Below are 18,009 nucleotides of genomic sequence, written 5' to 3' on the forward strand. Positions count from 1 at the left end.
CCTCCTAATTGTGCATTGAACACAATGGTTGAAATACAGGATCATTTGTCTTGATTTGTCACAGGTAAAAAACTCCTAAGCAACATGAGCTCATCTGTCCATCCAGAGAGTTAAGGGAACATTCTGGTGGAACAGAGAGTGCCATCACTGTACTCATTTATTCGCGCTATTAAGATAACGCTGCTGTCCTTCTGTTCCTTTACCTGGCTGAATAGGCCAAACATCATTTCCAGGGGGAAATTTTCATCATTTACGTGTGAATCATAAAATGATATCCAAAATCAAATAGAGATAACTAGCTGTTGCCTGATGCAGTTTAGGCTATTTATAAAAAATGTAAAAAAAAAACATCATTAAAAAGGGCACAACAGTCGGCATCTGCTACACAGTTCCATAAGAAGCACAATGACACACACACCAACACACTACTCACAAAGCTCTAAGAGGGTCATCTTATCCCTCAGTACTTCTGACAAAAACGGGCTGTGGTTAAGCCAATTCAACTCAGCACTAAACACAACTGTCAGCACTTTTCACAGTTACATTGCCTTATTTTGAGAAAGGAAATAATGAAAGTACCCAATGGGAGTTATGTTGAATTCTTTAAAAAGCTGCAAAGTCACTGAAACATTCAATCGGGTCCAATGTTTGTACTTGTATATAATCGATGAATTCGGTGAAGGTGAGGACCAGAAGCAACCAATTGAAAAAAAGAGGACTTTGCATTTTCGTTTTGGAATTAAGTTGAATAGTATTGGGGGGAAAAAAGATAAGGGTTGATATAAAGTTCAATTGTATAGTAAAATGGTTTCTACTGTTTGTATTTCAAATAGACTTTGGTAATGGTTTTGGGCAATTAACTTCTGACAGACAGAAGGCTAAAAGTGTCCCTGTTGTGTTCATGTCCCTTTGGGGCATACATTACAAGCGCTTTGATTTCTTGACAGCTTCATGTCAGCGTCTTCCAGTATGGGTCCACAAAAATTAAAACGATGAGCCATTATTGTTTGAGTCACCCATCTGCCAAAAATGTTAATACACCCAGGAGAACTTGAAAAGTGTCATTAAAGTCAATTGGAGTCAATGAATCGTGAAGTGTTTTACCTTTTAACTTGTATCTTCATTAAAAACTTTCTTTCAAGGTTATGGCATTTTATGTTTTGCTTCTAGTGGATATGTGCATTACTTTACCCAGGACAATAAACAAGATAGAAGTAGAAAAAGGATGGTTGCTGTTTATTTGTGATGATACCCATTGAGCACGGAGAAAAGTTGCTAGTTTGACACAGAAATGACCCAAATTCAGAGTGGTTCCAGTTGGAAGCAGTCTGGGGAGTTCAGGAAGCTGTTAGACCACAATATAAAGATACTTTTAAAAATGTTTTCCCTTAAAGACGCCCAAGGGACCAAAGGAGTGTGGCCTGTTTGAAATAAGTTATATTGATCATGGTGTGACATGGCACCGTGCTATATTATGCAAGTACCTACCCCTTTTTGTTCTCCCTTCACCTCCACAGTTATAAGCTGTCACACAAGCAGTGTTTTTGTCACTTTGCTTAACTTGCTTGCCAGTCAAAGTTGGCCTGCTCAACTGCTTTACCGAGCAACTTTTTCCCTGCAACTTTGAGCTACTGGCACATGTGGTTCCCCATCTAGTCAGCTCAGAGGGACTTTACTGGGATTCTTTGCCAGCCAAATTCGGTCCTCTCACCTGGTTCTCGACTCTTTATTTTATTTATTTGTTGCCTTTTTTGCTTACGAATGTCTGCTATATCAGTGGTCCCCAACCTGACGGTCCGTCAGAGTAAAAAATATTAACGTTTTTAATCTTGATCTCCTACTTGAAATGAGAAACGTTGTTGAAATAATAATAATAATAAATAATTGCTATAACTTGTTTTATTTTTTTTGCCGTCGTGGGTGCCGTTCGTGCACCTACCTCAACCAACCCCACATAATTTTGTCTTAAGTTGTCGCCCTCTTCATTAGCCAGTCCGCAAGAAAATAGAAAGAGCTTTACCGGACCGCGGTGAGAAAGAGGTTGGGGACCGCCGTGTTATATGATGGTGACCTCAATCTTGCAGCGCCATGTGTGTGTTTTGGTGCCAACTGAGTGAATCTTTTATGTAAGTGGAAATAAAGAATATCTAAGCATTTTGAGGCCAGGAAGTCTCCGCGAGTGCATGACTAAAGACTGAAGTATGCCTCTTAAGGAGCATACAAACTTGCAACCCGGCTGAAGCAGTAGGAAAAAGGACGGATGCTTTTATCTTTATATAACTTTGTACTACCAAAGCTTGCTGTCATTGAAAAATCATTGCTGGCCCTGACACTACATACTTCACCAATGCTCAATCACAGCAGAGTTGAAATTTAGATAGTGGATATTTAAATTAGATCATGCTAGCTGCGTACTGGGTGATGTGATGAGTGGACAGAGGAAAAAACAAAAGTAACTTGGGAGAAAGAAAATATATTTCTGTCCATGTGTCTCAAGACTGTCCTAAAATGTATTTGAAAACTTTTGCAATAAAATTACTTGTCTGTGCTGTCACTTAACAGCATGTGTGACTTCAGGATGCAGGAGTAACGATGCAAATTACAGGACACAATTTAAATGGAAAGAAAAGTCATGTGACGTAAAAAACGGAATAAAAGAGGCCGTAAAAAAAGAATGAATGATGAAACACAATAAAAAAACAAGAAGGCACACTCATCAAGCTAAAAACAAAAACAAAACAAAAAAACAGTAGTGGTGCAATAGTATGAAATGTGTAAAACATGATTAGCCTTATTTAAACTTCATCTCCGATTAAGCACAACAGTTCATGTCTTGTAGTCGGGGCAAGAGAGCAATGCAATGAATAGCAATGCTACTTACAATACAATGTGATTTCAATGTGTTCATCAATGAGACTACAGGTTAGTTCGAACTACATCATTTTAAAAATGTGTAAGTCGCAATTTTATAAAATACTTTAAATGTGACAAAATAGAATAGCAATCGTAGTGCCTGTATCATTTGGAATTACAGGCATACACAACAAATTTGTATATACTACTTACCGAGTCTCTTTGCAGCCTCTAAAGCCTCAGAGGCAGTGTCAGCTACAAAGAAGCGTTGGACAGCCACACCGCACTCTTGCATCAACTTTTTGCTCTGGTACTCTTGAAGATTCAGCCATCTTTTAGGACTTGACCAATTGCACTGAAAATGATAAAAGCAAGCAAGGTGTCAAGGATGAGAGAGTGTGATTTTCCGGCCAAACAAGATAAAATTGTGCATATTAAATCTAAAATCTGCACACTCTCTAATGGGAACATTTCCCCTTTTCTGTGCTCCCTGTCTTAATTTTACTGAGAATTGCACGGATGACATATTCGCTCCACTCGCTGACTTTGTCATGTCTGCTTCCTCCAAACGTCTATTGTTCTTCTATTCTCGTAATGAGGCGTTAAGCCAGGTTGAGTACCAGGACAGCTCCTGAGATATTTGCACTATCAGCAGACACAGACCCTGTCAGCTCCAGCTGCTGTTGCTATTAAAAAGAGATTGAATTTTAAATGTGATGGGCAGACAAAGGCGTGCCGGCTTTTCGAGTCCCTGCAGTGTTGCTGAGCATAGAGAAGATTTTGAGAGTGAATTCATGTAAATTTGCCAGTGACAACTTTATACTGTTATTCACCAGTAGCAACCTTACATTAACATTTGACTAGAATAACTTTTTCAATCTGTGATTGGTGGGCAACCATTCAAGCATGTAACCCACCTCCTGCCCGTATCAGGTAAAACAGGGTAACTATGCACACAAACCTTGTGAAGTGAAACAGTACAGATAGTTGCTGGGTGAATAACATTATACATGGAGTTGGCATTGTATGTGTCAACTTTTTTTGTTGAGTAAGAAGTTCAAACTCTATTCATTTTCTTCACTGCCAGGCGATCCAATTATTTGGAGGTATTATGGAAGTTTCAAGTGACCTGTATCAGGTCTTTAAAGAACTGGTGAAAAGGTGTTGTCTTTATGGGGGTGGAATAAAAACCTGAACCCACTGCAGCCCTTTGTGGAATAGTTTGGAGACCACTGGTATAGAGCAAAGTTTTGGAAATAAACATGAATGAATGAAAGTTTCATATTACACAGAATGAAAACCTTCTGTTTTGTGTGGTGGCTTGAAAAAGACAAGGCTGAAAACAAATATCTTAAAGTTGGGTCCACTTGTGATCAGTGGTGTGCTAAGAGAATGAAATTACCTAGATAAATGAGAACAGTAGTATAATTATTAATTTATACTGAGTATGTAAACTGACCGTCTGTCTTGTTAACAAGTCATGAACAGATGGCAAAAATCCTTTTTATGTGCGCCAATGCGTTTTATTCTGTTACCATTACAGCTGTGCAAAGACAGACACAGGTCTACCATGATTGTCCATCAGCGCTGTTGAGGACATATGGCTTGTATACTAGATCTAAACATCATCAATTACATTACCTTATTAAAACCTGATTACTAATGGTGTTAGGCGTTTAGAAAAGAAAAATAAGGTTTCAGTGTTGTAACTTCTGTGAGTAAAAAAAGTTAAATAGGTCCGTGCATTCAATGCAAATGTCATTGCCTATTTACAGCTTCAGCTTTTTTAAACCTGTGCCTTAATAAACTTTTCCGTTACTGGAGCCATGGGTAGTTTACCGGTTGTAATTTTCTGAGATGCTTTTAGAAGAGCTTGTTCCCATGTTAATGAGTTGAACTTAAAGATGACTCCACATTTTCCCAGTCCAAAAAGATGGGCAGAGATACATGGGCAGAGAATGAAGGTATCTCAATGAGACTCAGTCTTGAATATTTTACACAGAGGTGGAGAGCCCTCTGCTTGCAACAGCTAATGCAGGGACTTCAAACAACAGGCAGTTTCTCATTCTATCTCGGCAAGATAACACATTTACATTTCCTACCCACAAGGGACAAAGTTTGCTCTAACTAGATTTGAATACTGCTTTACCAAAGTTAATAGACATTTCCTGAACTAGTGATGTGTTAAGTTTTTTTTTCATAAATTACATGTGCAATATAAAATGTCAGAGGATTCTCACAATGGGAATGGGAATATTTCACTCTTAGCAAGGAAAAAAAATGACCCATTGCTTACTTTTATCGGAAGAAGACAGTTTGTTAGTCACACTGTGATTTTTGATGGCAGTATTACTGTGACTTTACTGCACTCTTATACAAAAATATTTCTATTGCCTGTGGCATTAAAGAGAATAACATCCCAGAAATTAATAAATCCGCACCAGAGCACAAACACTTACAAAGTCCTGACACTATAATTGTATTTGAAATATAATATGAGGTCCACAAAGACTAGCCCTCAAAATGTTTTTGTCTTGTTTACATGAAAAGGTAACAAAATAGCTTTTGACTTCCACGTGAACAGTAGATCGGCTCACATCTATGCCACAAGGGAATAAGTCCCGACAGATATATAAATGCATTGATATTTTTTAGGCAACATTTTCATATATTATCTCTAGACGGCACTTCTTCTGGTCAGTGCCTTTCTATTTCTCCTGTTATCTCTTGTGAAGTGTGCACCGTTAAAATAATACTACACAGGCCAAAGCTTAATAACCAGGCTAATTAATTAAATACTTCTAGAAACAACACTCAGGTCTTTTAATTCTCGGGCCTGTCTGCAAGAGATTAGACTTGGCCTACCAGGATACAAATCTATCTGATCTAAATCCAGGAGGCCATGCTCTACCGCTCCTGCCTCTACTCATCTTGCGCTACTTGTATTTACAGGTCTTTCACAGACCGATGCCATTTTTCTCTTTACCCTAATGGTTTGCATGTGACTTTCATTCTGAACAGCAAAGGACACAGAACATCACTGGTAGAAGGACTTGGTGATTTGCCCTCAAAATGTATGTTCCACCCATCCATTTTCTACTGCAAATAGTATTGACTCTTGAATGAATGCTTCATTCATTAATTCCCCAAATGGCTTATCCTAACAGGGGTGACAAGGGGTGCTGGAGCCTATCCCGGCAAACTATGTGTACCAGCCGAGGGACAGCCTGAATCGGTGGCTAGCCAATCGTAGGGCACAAGGAAACGGACAACCATTCATAGAAATTTAGAGGGCTCAAACTGGGGTACTTGTAGAAACCCACGAAAGCCTGGAGAGAACATGCAAACTTCACATAGTGAGGATCGAACCCTCGAGCCCACAAATGTGAGGCTGTCGCACTAACCACTTAGTCGCCAGGCCGGAACTGGTAGTTTCATTGTATGTTGGTGGGGGCTATGCTTTTTAATGTACTACAAACATTAGGAAATAATTGTGATGGACTTTCCACAACTGCAGTTTGACATTGGACTGCTTACTCTCAGTGAAATATGACACTTTCCTCTCCTGATGTTGCAGGATGCTGTGCTGAATGCCGTAATAGACCTTCCAAACAAGTCTATTGGGAAGGATGTCCGCTATACAATAGGTGCTGTTTTTCATTGTCTCTCATGGATCAGTACAGCTGTGACAAGGACTTGGCAGTCTAATGCAGATTCTGCCAAAGTTTTGCCCTTCTGTGACTTTGTATGAGAATAGCCATTCAGAGACTTTAAAAGAAAGACACAGATGATGACCCGGCATATAAAAAGACTTTTGCTGTTGTTGTTTTTTGTTAATGTTGTCATTAAATCTTAACTTGGCATGATAGGCCAAAGTCCATCTCAAAGAACTACATTTATTGTTATATTATTGTTGTGAACACTGCAATGAAATAAAAACTCTGTAAATTAGAAAGTTTAGATTAGATATTTAAAAAGACTAGAATTTGTCCATGACAAACGCTCCTCTGTAAAACTAGGTGGAGGAAATGGCTCTATCTGTGTGGGGATCATTATTTTGATTTATGAAAGACATTGTGGCATGAGCAATTTCAATTCGGAAGTCCACAATAAAGTTTTTCAGATCCTTAATAGCAGCGCAAGAAATGCACCAAAACAGCAGTTTGTCTCAGCAGCCAGATGTCACAAAAATAGAGAACTACAAGCGGCTGTGATGAAAACATTATTTCTTCCAAAATGTACAATAGATGCCCTGCAATACGGATGGCCAACTCCCGTCCTCCCGTACTCCTTTTCAGTGCTCTCTTCCATTTAATCTTATTACTGTGCACAACTTGTTTTCAAGATGTCTTATCAAAGGTTCTATTTCTTTTTTAATCAATTTAATTTAATTTATTTCAAGCCACCGGATTGACTAGTCAGCTATCCTGTGTAAACTTCATTTCTTGCCAGTTAAGTGGAATAAGAGTCCAATAGTCAGTGACCGTAAAATGAACAAACTGCATAGAATAAAAGAGAATGGATGAATAAAAAAAAAAGATGACATTTAAGCCTATATGTAGAGGAGTGTAGTGTTCATCCTTAAACCAAAATCGCCACAAAGACCAAAGTACAATCCCTGCTACAGTGCAGAACTGTGACATTTTGTAATCACTCCCTGAATGTCAAGACACTTGCTGCAGGTCTGCTAAAAGCAAAATTCTTTCACAGATTATATGTTACTTTATTCTCATCTTAATTTGACTTCTGTCAGAGATGACTTTTTACACCAAATATGCAGTAGCTTTGCACGCTTCCTGCTAACACTAAGACGCAAATAAAAAGTGCTGTCACGTCATGACTTTGTCTAGTACAGCTTTGTAAGCATTTTTTACTGTTGATATGTACGTGCCTACCTAAATCCATTCTAATCTAACCAGACACTGCTCATGCGGGCCCCAATTAAATTACAGATATAGATGCCACCAGAGAGGGATAACTTTTGGATTTTTTTCCTTTAACAAAATTAAATTTCATGTTGCTTGAATAAAAATGAGGCTTATCTTTTTTCCCTCATAGCATCTGTATGAACTACTCACTTTCTCACATCGATGTCATCAGAAAATCCTTAACATTGAAAACATAAGGATTTTCGTAAAAAGTTTTTAAAAAATTCCATTTTGTTATAATAATCTAACCTTTGCAAATTCAGTTTTATGCTTGTTAAAAAAATCCCTATTTAAATTGTGCTTCTTGTGCTTACATTCCCTACAAAAATGGCATTTAAAAAGCTCCTAAAAATGTGATATGTATGCGGTGATATCCAAATACTGTGTTAGTTAACGCACATTTTACACATTTTTTTGTGCATGCATAAAGTGCGTGAAATAAGGATATATTGGTGGTTGGCCTGCATTCCTGTGTGGTATTAAGTCCAGCAGCAGTTAGGTAGGAGTGAGTCAGGTTTTCCCCAGAGTGCAGTTGACGATAATTACTGTAGAGAGAGTGTCTCAAGAGACAGTAAGCCAGCTGTGTCCCTGGCTCCATCCCATCCATATGCCACTTTATCATTGAGGGCATACATGTAGCACATGGGCTATTCATTTCCTGTCAAGATCTTATCCGCATCATCATTTGACAGTTTGATGTTAGGAATGTACCAGTAAGTCAAAAAACTTTCACGCCATAATAAAATTTAAATAAATAAATACTGTCAAAGTAAGCAAACCTGGAGAGCTTCCGTTCTGCTAAAAATAGTTTTCATGCACGAAACAGGTGTGTGGACTGGCACTTTGTCAACAGTATTAGTATCCCACTAGCCATCTAATGTATGTGTAGTTCAGGATTTTAGGACCTTAAAGGAGAAGTAAACTGTTTTTTTTTCAGCTGGCAATACTGTGTTTTTAATGCGAATGAGTGTGTATGGAATGGTATAAACAGATAAAGCCACCATGCATTCATCTTCCATACCACCCATCCTCGAAAGGGTTGCAAGGGTTGCTAGAGCCTAACCCATCTGCAGAGCTGCCAACTACCCAAACACAAAGACAAATGTATTTACATTATGCTGTACTGTTTCAATAGTTTGCAAAAACACTATATTTCAATTATTGTAAAAACATAATAATAGTTTGATTTGAATTGTCCTATGTTATTTCTTTTTCACATTTATATAAATTTTGCGTGAATCGGGACATGGGTACTCCTGATTCACTTTTATTAAAGAGTCATCATACCGCTCGTTGGTGCAGATCAAGATTATAGTGAGCACGAACAACATTTTGGGTAAACACACTGTCATCTCATACTAAGCAGGTTGAGTAAGAGTAATCAACTTAACAGTAACTATGTAAAGAACAGATAAGAACAGTTTGGGTCCAAAGTGCAAATCAGTCGACAATTGGTCAAAGTGCAACATTTGACCTTTGCACTTCTCTTCTCTTTACAGATCTCTGCTTGAAGCTTTCACTCAAAGGTTTAGCACCACTGATCGCTATAATATGACAAGGTCATTGAATGTGAAGAACGATGAGTGCACATAATATCAAGAGTGCTAGATATTAAACGCACGATGTAATTATGATTTATTATGATCTGCTTTAACATTTTTGATTACGCAAGCTCTTGTGAATGCAGTCACGTATCGCACCATTATAGCAACCGAGAATGCACGAGATGTTAATAAATGGACTTGATATCTGACTGCCACAGTCCACTTTACCTTTATGCCCCTATTCGATGAGCTCCGCTAACATGCGTTAAGTGTAGCGAGAGACCTTGACTACAGGCTGATCTTCATCAAAAATCTAAAAATGAGTGCAAAGCTGCACTCTGATGAGGAGGAAGAGACAATACCTTGATTCTGTTAAGAAATAGATGCTTTGACGTGGCTGCCCTAAGACCCCTCGTTGCAGCCTGGGACGCCATGGATGTCGCCATGTTCACCCGAGTGTGCGCATGAAGATGATGTCACAGACACGCCTCCGTTTCCTAGGCAACTGAAAAAACAGTTCACAGGTTGCAAATTCAATTTGGGACTATACTACTATAGTTTACTTTTGACTAATGGTCGCGTATGCTTAACTATCAGTCAATAATGTGAGGAACAATCTTGGGAGAAAAAATAAGTACAAATGTAGTAGTTTTTCTAGGCAAACCGGCTATAATGTGTAATACTTTATATCATATTTGGAATAACTGAGTGAACATGCTAAGTGAATTATTCACAAAAAGGGAAATTAATTCATTTTTATTGCACACACTAATAAGTAGTTAGACATCAAAAACAGACTAAGCGATTTAAGTGAAAACAGTTTTCAGGCTAGAAAGAGAATCATGTTTGCATTGGCTGAAGGGGTGACATATTTTGCAGCTGTTTACACAGAAAAAAATGTATGAAAAATATAAAGGGAAAGTGCAGCAAGCCAAAAATGAAAAAAAAATAGAATCCTATTTTGTGTTTGCTTGAAATTAGTATATTAGTGGGCTATAAAAAACTCAAATACCCTTCATTGACTCTTGTTTTTGAGCATTTTGCTCTAATCATTGTGTGACCTTGTGTGCAAGGTTAGGGTAGAGAATCGCAGTTCCTAGCTTCAAGGTATTGGCATAGAGTCGTCTATGTATAAATTGCAAGATGTGTGGGATGATCTTTTCAGAATAGCTAAATAGGCCACTCAGACAGTTCTCCAGAGCCCTCATTACATGGCACATCTTGAAAGGGCATCGAGGGCAAAATGATCATAAAGAGCAGTGATTATGGCACAGAACGAGAGATGAGTTGAAACCTCTTGGAATCAGCAAATTTGGATAGATAAGACAAGAGGGAGATGAAGAGAAACATGGTTTAGTGGGACATTTACAAGGACACTATAATAGTGTATAAATCTTTAAAAAAAAACAAATTAAACAAAGAAAGGTATTATATTAGTACAAAAATGTGTAAATGCACCTAAAAATCGTATTAGATCGACACTTCTCGTTCTCGCTAATGAAGATCCAACATTATACAGGGTGTTATGACACTTTTCCTATGATGTGTGTTGATGCCTGGTGTAACAAACAGCTGACAAAGCAATTAGTCATTCAGTGAAGAACTTGCTGTACCACAAGAAAGTTTCTTAACTAGATATTTGGCAAATTTCCTTGTGGAGATGAAGCTGTTGACATCCTTGTCAGGAAGCCAATCGACAGCACATCATTTTGGTCTAATTTAAGAAATCCTTTTTGTTTTTAGGGAGCCACGGTTTATTGTTCTGGGTTAATCAGGTTTAGCTAATAATTATTTGCAATCTTTTCTTGATTTAAAAAAGGTTTCATTTGGTATATATATGTTGGTTGATAGAACAGTGTATGTTTTCCATGTATTTAAACAAAAACTGAATCAGTGAGAACAATTCTGACCACTTTGTGAAACATGCGTCCACTTGACTCTAGAAGAATCATGGATATCTGGAGCCTATCCCAAATAAATTAAGTACACCCTTGACTGGTCGCCAGCCAAATGACGTTTTTTAGCTCATTTAAAACGATTTTCACACACTCGTTCTTTCCCCTCATACAATTGTGTATCCCCAGTCCATATTATAAAGTTTGACCCAGTTTTTTTTGGGCCATTGTCCCTTTCCTCCCTTCCCTTGAGAGAGAACACAATGTCTAGGTGGGGATACTAATTTGTGGTTTCCCCCCAACAATCTATCATCAGTTTACACTCAGCAAGGAGTCATTACACCAAGAGTCAGAGCACCACAGCTCCCAACAGGCTCTACAGTCAGAAATAACCCCTCAATCACACTTAAATGGCAGCAGGGGAGTTCAGAAAACAACAGACAGGGCTCACAGCAAGAAGCCCCCAACCCTACCCAGAGTGTGCAAGAGACTGTCAATCTCTGTCCCCTTTTGCACCCCAATATCATGTGTCTTTTATTTCCACAGCTTTGTGAATGATATTTTATTAGGTTTAGCGCACAAGTTTTTTGCTCCTTCGTCATGCAACTCGCAAGTGGGAATAAAACTCGACTCACTGAACCATCACTGAGGTCAATTACAATACCATATGAGCTAATATTGTCCAAATACTTCAATTATGGCACCTCAGTTAATAATATATATTTGATAACACAATGGATCAAAGAGTAAAGGCCTGTTTACAAATAGATTCATGTGGCTTTAACTAGCCAAAAGACTTGACACTTTGCACACTTAAGAGACACACTTTAGTTAATATTTTAATAGAATACCAAATGAGTTGGCAGGATTGAGAAGTATTGCTGAGTCAACCGCAAAGACTGCAAGATCTCAGACCACAAGAATGGGCTCCTTGAAAAGATAAGACATTTAATAGTGGGGGGAAAAAAAGAGGAGAGGAGAAAATAAAATAAAAGTGATCGTCAGTCCACAAGATGGCCATTGCCATCATGTATTCAGCACATCTCTATTTAACAGATGGCAAACATATTCCGTCATCATTTTTTTGTGCAAACCTTCAGTTCCCAATGTCATTTCTTTATGCATATGTATGATTAGGGCCTTTCTTTCATCCTTGAGTCCTTCCTCAGGATTTTGAGATTATGACAGAGTAAACATTTTTCTCTGTTATGAATACATATTGGGTTCCATGAAACACCCACCCATACCAACCTTTACACACAGTAACCACTGAAGAACAGGACACCTGTGACGTTTGTCCAATTATATGTGGTTTTAAATATTTAGTTTAGTTGGAAACTTTTTTTTTATGTGTGTGAGAAATGTGCAAACAGGACAGAATCAAGAATAGCGGTACAATTGTACTGTCTTATTGTTAAGACATTGAGGTTTAAATCTTTCCCATGTTGTTTAATTTTTGAACCCCAATGTTTGTTGTATATACATTCATATTAATGAAGTATAAATACATTTAAATAAATTCCAATCAAATCCAAAGCTACCAAACTCAATGCAGGAGTCTTAGAAAATCATACTGCATAAAGTAATGGTGGTGTCATGGACTCCTCCTCAACTCTAAGGTATCACTGTAAAAATCCCCCCGGCCCCTACTCACACTCTGCATGAACAAAGTGAGGCTAGCATAAACCGTGGAAGTTCTCAGATGTGCAAATGAAAGAATATATGAAGCCAGATTCCTTCACAAACTTGACAGGCTGTGCCTACCTACCTCTCTAAGTGGAACTAGATCATAGTTTAAAACTTTTATCTGCTCCTCTGCTTCTGGCCTTTATATAACACAGCTCTGGAATATCAACAACTACATTTCTTTTGACCTCCAAAGAAGCAGTAAACCTTCTTATGTACAATAAATATTACAATTCAAACAGACTAAGAGTTATTCATCTTGAACTAGGAAGTTGTTTTTTTTCCAGAGCACCCAATGAACAAACACATTATTGTATTGCCGCTACAATGCAATGAAAAAGTAATAAATGTAAGTTCTCTGCAGCCTTTTTGGCATCTGAAGTAATGAGTATTGTTATATATTCTCAAGTTTCTTGAATATGGTGCAGTTTTGGAGTGATACTGACAGTTTCTATTCCAGTTTGACATACGTAAAGTACACCACAAAAAAGAGACTCATTCAAAAATATAAATTAAGATACGCAAAGAAAATAGAACTGTCTTTAAACATGTCAAATGAAAAATGGAGTATTATATAAATATCTTTATGGAGATCATCTGTGTAGTCCCAGGGTAAGCATGAAAAATGCATGCAGGTGAGAAGGTAAGAAATGTCAATAGAGGAATCAAAGCAATCAGGAGGCTGCTGAAGGCGATATTGGTGTGATAAATCATGTTGTTCCTAATGGAGGTCAAATAAGTGTGAGAAGGAGGAAAAAGGGTATGAGTAGAAGAGCTTTGCGCATGCGAAGGACCAGCTTGCTTAATCACCACCCGAGAATACCATGAAGATGGACTTTTCAGCAGTTCGATTTCAAAGTGCATTATTATGGTTGTGTGTGTTATTATTTGTGCTAATACCACTTTCTCGGGAAAAATGTTGATAAATACACTCCTGCAATAATAGCCTGGAAGGATATCATTTTCATCAAAAAGCTGACACACCGCCTGAGCACTAATGGATGATGATGATGTTTATTTTGACAATCATAATTTAGGGCAGTAAGCAATTTGCACTTTTACTAGAAGAAAATAGGTCTTTATGCGCATTGACAAATGTTGATGGAGCCCTGAGCTTCCCACTAAAAATCATATTTGGCTATTTACCATGCTGCCCTTTAAGACTGCAAAAAGAAATAATACGGAAACAATGTGATGTAAATATAAGTCACCGTAATGGGTTATATGCATAGTGCCAAAGTATTCTGCCACTCTGCCATCGTGGCTAAGGGATAGCCAAGGCACATTCACATGTGAATAATAGAGGATAAGAGAGAGAGAGAGAGAGAGGAGGAAGTTGTCTGAGGCTCCATTAACCTTGTTTGTGTAAAAGCACCTCCACTCGCCCAAACATATCCCACATTGCATGAAAGACCTCAGGGAACCATACACTAATTAACCTTGTGGAGACACCCACAGCAAAAGATGCTGGGGCCAGAATACTAAGGAGGCCTTTTCCTGGTCATTAGCAAGAAGATAAACACATCTAATTCTGAAGCACCTTTTTGACATAAAACCAATATTTTTCCAAATCTGTGAGGAGTACTGAAGCTGATTCTTAGAAGCATGTTTTAACCCAATGGAGACTATAGTCACTGAATTATTGTCTATTAAGTGGATTGGCTCGACATGATGAGTCAGGTAGAAGATTTAAAGTTGAATATTGCTAGAATTTTGAAGAAGAAAAAATAAAATAGACACTCTTGCCTTCTCCATCTTGCACAGCAACTTGGTTAATTAAATCCCTAAATAGCTTGACAAACTCAAGGTGTCTGAGCCAGAAGGAAGAGAATGCTTGCAAGGAAGCGAGGCAAAGTTAAACTTCTGATTTCTCTAAAAGGTGCTGAATCCCTATCCCTGTTGCTGCATGCACATTTCTGCATCGGATCAGACTGACTTTTTCTTTATTCCTTCTGACTCAGGAGTGTTTTATGTACTTTCTTTTTAAGCCTGGACAATGTTTTTGTGTTTGACACATCCATACCTAACTCACTTTGACTAAATCGTGCAACAAAGTGGTGGGATGTTTTTAGCTGTTAGCCAAGGAAAAATTGACAGGAATCTGAACATTGATTTTTCCATTGAAGGGACATCATGCAACCAAATATCTTTTATTTCTTCTCTCTCTCTCCCTCTCTCTATGGTATTTTATATCAAATCTCTATCCACAGAGACGCAGATGTCAGTTCTGAAAGTTATTCTGGCACTTCGTCACATTTCAGTCGAAGGGCGAAGGACTGAGGAAGTGGTCAAGAAAGGAAGTAGTATGTATGAACACCCCTGACCTCTCATTGATCTAGTCTAGTTTTTTTTTTATTGTGCCATGCAGCATTGTTTATTGCCAGGCATCTGATATCAAGTCGACTTATTTAGAGTCAGGAGACAGCATGGCACGTGCTCAGACACCTTCTGGGCTTCATGCATAATGCTCTTTGTGCTTCCTGGGAAGGATGGACTAGTGACAAAGAGGACTGAGTTCCTTCCAGAATCTTAAATGGTTTACGCTCACTTTCTTCCTCTTCTTGCTTTGCTCTGTCTCCCACTCACTGGTAACAGCACAAATCATTGATGTGTCTCCTTGATTTGCATGAAATGAGAACAAAGGAATCACATTTATCCTTAGCTTGCTTAGACTGTTCATTTCTAGAAATGTATTTAATGCTTTTTCCAATATGTTCCTCTACTGTTCTCTTTTTATCTCTACTTTTTTATTTATATTACTTGAATTTTTGACCTGTGCCGAATGTGTTGATTCAGAAAAAAGATGGACTGGGTATTTATACTCTACCCAAATGCAGGAAGAGAGATTAGTAACGCGTAAAAAAAGAGAATGGGCCCCTGGCGGAATGCAGTTATGATTATGAACTCAAATGTACACTGTTTTCAAGTGTGAAATATGATCTTGGTTCATGAGGACATTATGAACAAGAGGTATACTCTCAAAGGTTAGGACATAGAGAACCTAAGGGCTTACTTTTAGACCAATACAGTGTCAAGCATGGATTTATTGTGTGTCAGACTCATGTACCCAGAGGAGACAAGATAAGGGAATGTTTCTTCATAGTCCTAGTCATTTGCATTGCAGGATGCACTAATTCTCTTTTAATTAAAGAAACACTTTCTCAACTTTTGAACTGAATGCACATCATGAAAGATTGTGAGGCAGGATATCATCCCAAAGTGGGAGCTGTTTCAGAATGACAATTTCAGCCCTTCTGTACTTTTACTGAAGTGCCAAACCCCCAGTACTGTTTTAGCATTCGTTAATAATAAACACTGGAAATCTTTGAAGGTAATGGGCAGTAGATGGTCATTTTGAAACAAAATTGCGATGACCAAAATGTTTCAGGAGAACTGCATATTCTGGAAAACTTTGAAAAGAAAAAAGAAAAGAACAACAATACAAGATGCCACATCATGACACCCAATCGCTACAACATGAATGCCAGTTACCACAACACAAAAGGCCTTTGCCATAACCTGGATGAGCCTAACATTAGTGGTTAAGACCTCAAAAGCCATTATGTTTCATTTAACAGTCTTTCAAGGTTTACAACTTCAAAATATCAGTAGCTGGATTTATTTTTTTAAAGACTTCTGTTGTTCATGGGATTGTAGCCCAGATTTCTACACCCTATGATGATTTTGGAACTCTAACAAACACCTCACAACAGAGTCAAATCAGCTCCCTGCTGTACTGCCTCAGGCATTTTATGTGAATGGTTCAAAGATCATGCTGTTCTGGGCTCTCAGATGATCCCTTATGTATCAGCATTTGATATAGTACACCATGATTCCATTTGCGAGCCCCCTTATTGTCGTGTTTTGTAATAAGATGCAAGAAGATGCTATTGTGTTGTGGAAATGAATGGTTGTGTGCATGTGAGAATGTATCTGACTTACAAGAATGGATTGTTAAAAATGCAATGACAAAAAGATTTCGAAATCCAAAAGAGACAATTGTGGACTCTTTTCCTGGTTTGTATTTAATCGAATCTGAGATCTTTATAAATTGACCCTTTGTGTTCAATTGCTTTGTCTGATTTGTCACCCTTCAGATATTTTCTAAGCGAAGCAAATTTCCTCTCTGACATAGGGTGAGATGGATGCTGATGTGGGGTTAACAATATAGATATAAACGAATAAATAATATAGGAGCTAAAATGCTTCCAAAGCAATCAAATGAATAACCTAGATAGCAAAAGGTTTAAACTTTAAAGCACTTAACATACCAAGTGAGTAGAGAGGCCCCAGTAAAGCGTTGTTGGAGGCCAGGTTTTTAATTACTTTGCCATTCCATTAACATTTGTGTAATATAATTCTAAGATTGTTATGGTTACATAGGCACAAATAATTATACCATATACTTACTATTGCTTTTTTAAAATTTACAATTCATCTTCTGTTGCATTTTCATAATTATAAGAAAGGTGATGATCACCAGTAATAGCCATTTTTTAACCAATACAATAATTAAGCTTATTTTCTTTTTCTAGCTGCTTTAAATATGTCTTTAACACATGTTTGTCACTGTCCTTGTTTCAGTCATTGTTCAGTAGTTGGAGAAAGTGTCTTCTTTCTCACATTTCCTACCCATGGCAGTTTCCCCCGAGGGAGATATAGTCATTCCCGCTTGTTGGAGAGAGAGCAGAGGCCAGAATTTACTTCCCACACAGACTGAAGCATATTATACACAAGGGCCACAGAAACTAGTAGCTGATCTTCATTCGACCTTGTTTGGACTAAGTTTCTTTCAGCAAGATGACGATGGCCGAGAAAGAAATATTCAGTGAACGGTGCGACAACATGATGACACCCCTATAGCACCTTGCAGGTAACTCTGGGCAGCTCTGATGCCGACAATAACACTAACATCCCTTCAGGCTGGATGACTGATATTACATCATAAGTTCACACACAGGTGGCACCCTGTTGTATATCCTATATAAAGCATTTAAATACAGTAGGTAAGTCAAGCTGTGAACAATGTGACATCCTGATATTATAGAAATTATAGCTCAGTTACACAGCCAAGACATTTAAATATTTTGCAAGTAGTTTTTG

General features: G+C 38.0%; 1 protein-coding gene across 1 annotated transcript in view; it reads right to left on the reverse strand.

The window, feature by feature from the left end:
* The window catches only part of suclg2 (succinate-CoA ligase GDP-forming subunit beta), a 140,272-nt gene that overhangs the window by 29,357 nt on the left and 92,906 nt on the right, over positions 1 to 18,009 (reverse strand). Inside the window, exons 5-6 of the mRNA XM_077725598.1 lie at positions 9,688 to 9,830; positions 3,067 to 3,208 (exon numbers count right to left, since the gene is read on the reverse strand). Of these exons, the coding sequence (XP_077581724.1) occupies positions 3,067 to 3,208; positions 9,688 to 9,771 (226 nt within the window). The 5' untranslated portion in view covers positions 9,772 to 9,830. The remainder of the gene's footprint in view (positions 1 to 3,066; positions 3,209 to 9,687; positions 9,831 to 18,009) is intronic.

The sequence above is a fragment of the Stigmatopora nigra genome, chromosome 10 (genome assembly GCF_051989575.1).
Source record: "Stigmatopora nigra isolate UIUO_SnigA chromosome 10, RoL_Snig_1.1, whole genome shotgun sequence".
In the NCBI taxonomy this organism is placed as follows: domain Eukaryota; kingdom Metazoa; phylum Chordata; class Actinopteri; order Syngnathiformes; family Syngnathidae; genus Stigmatopora; species Stigmatopora nigra.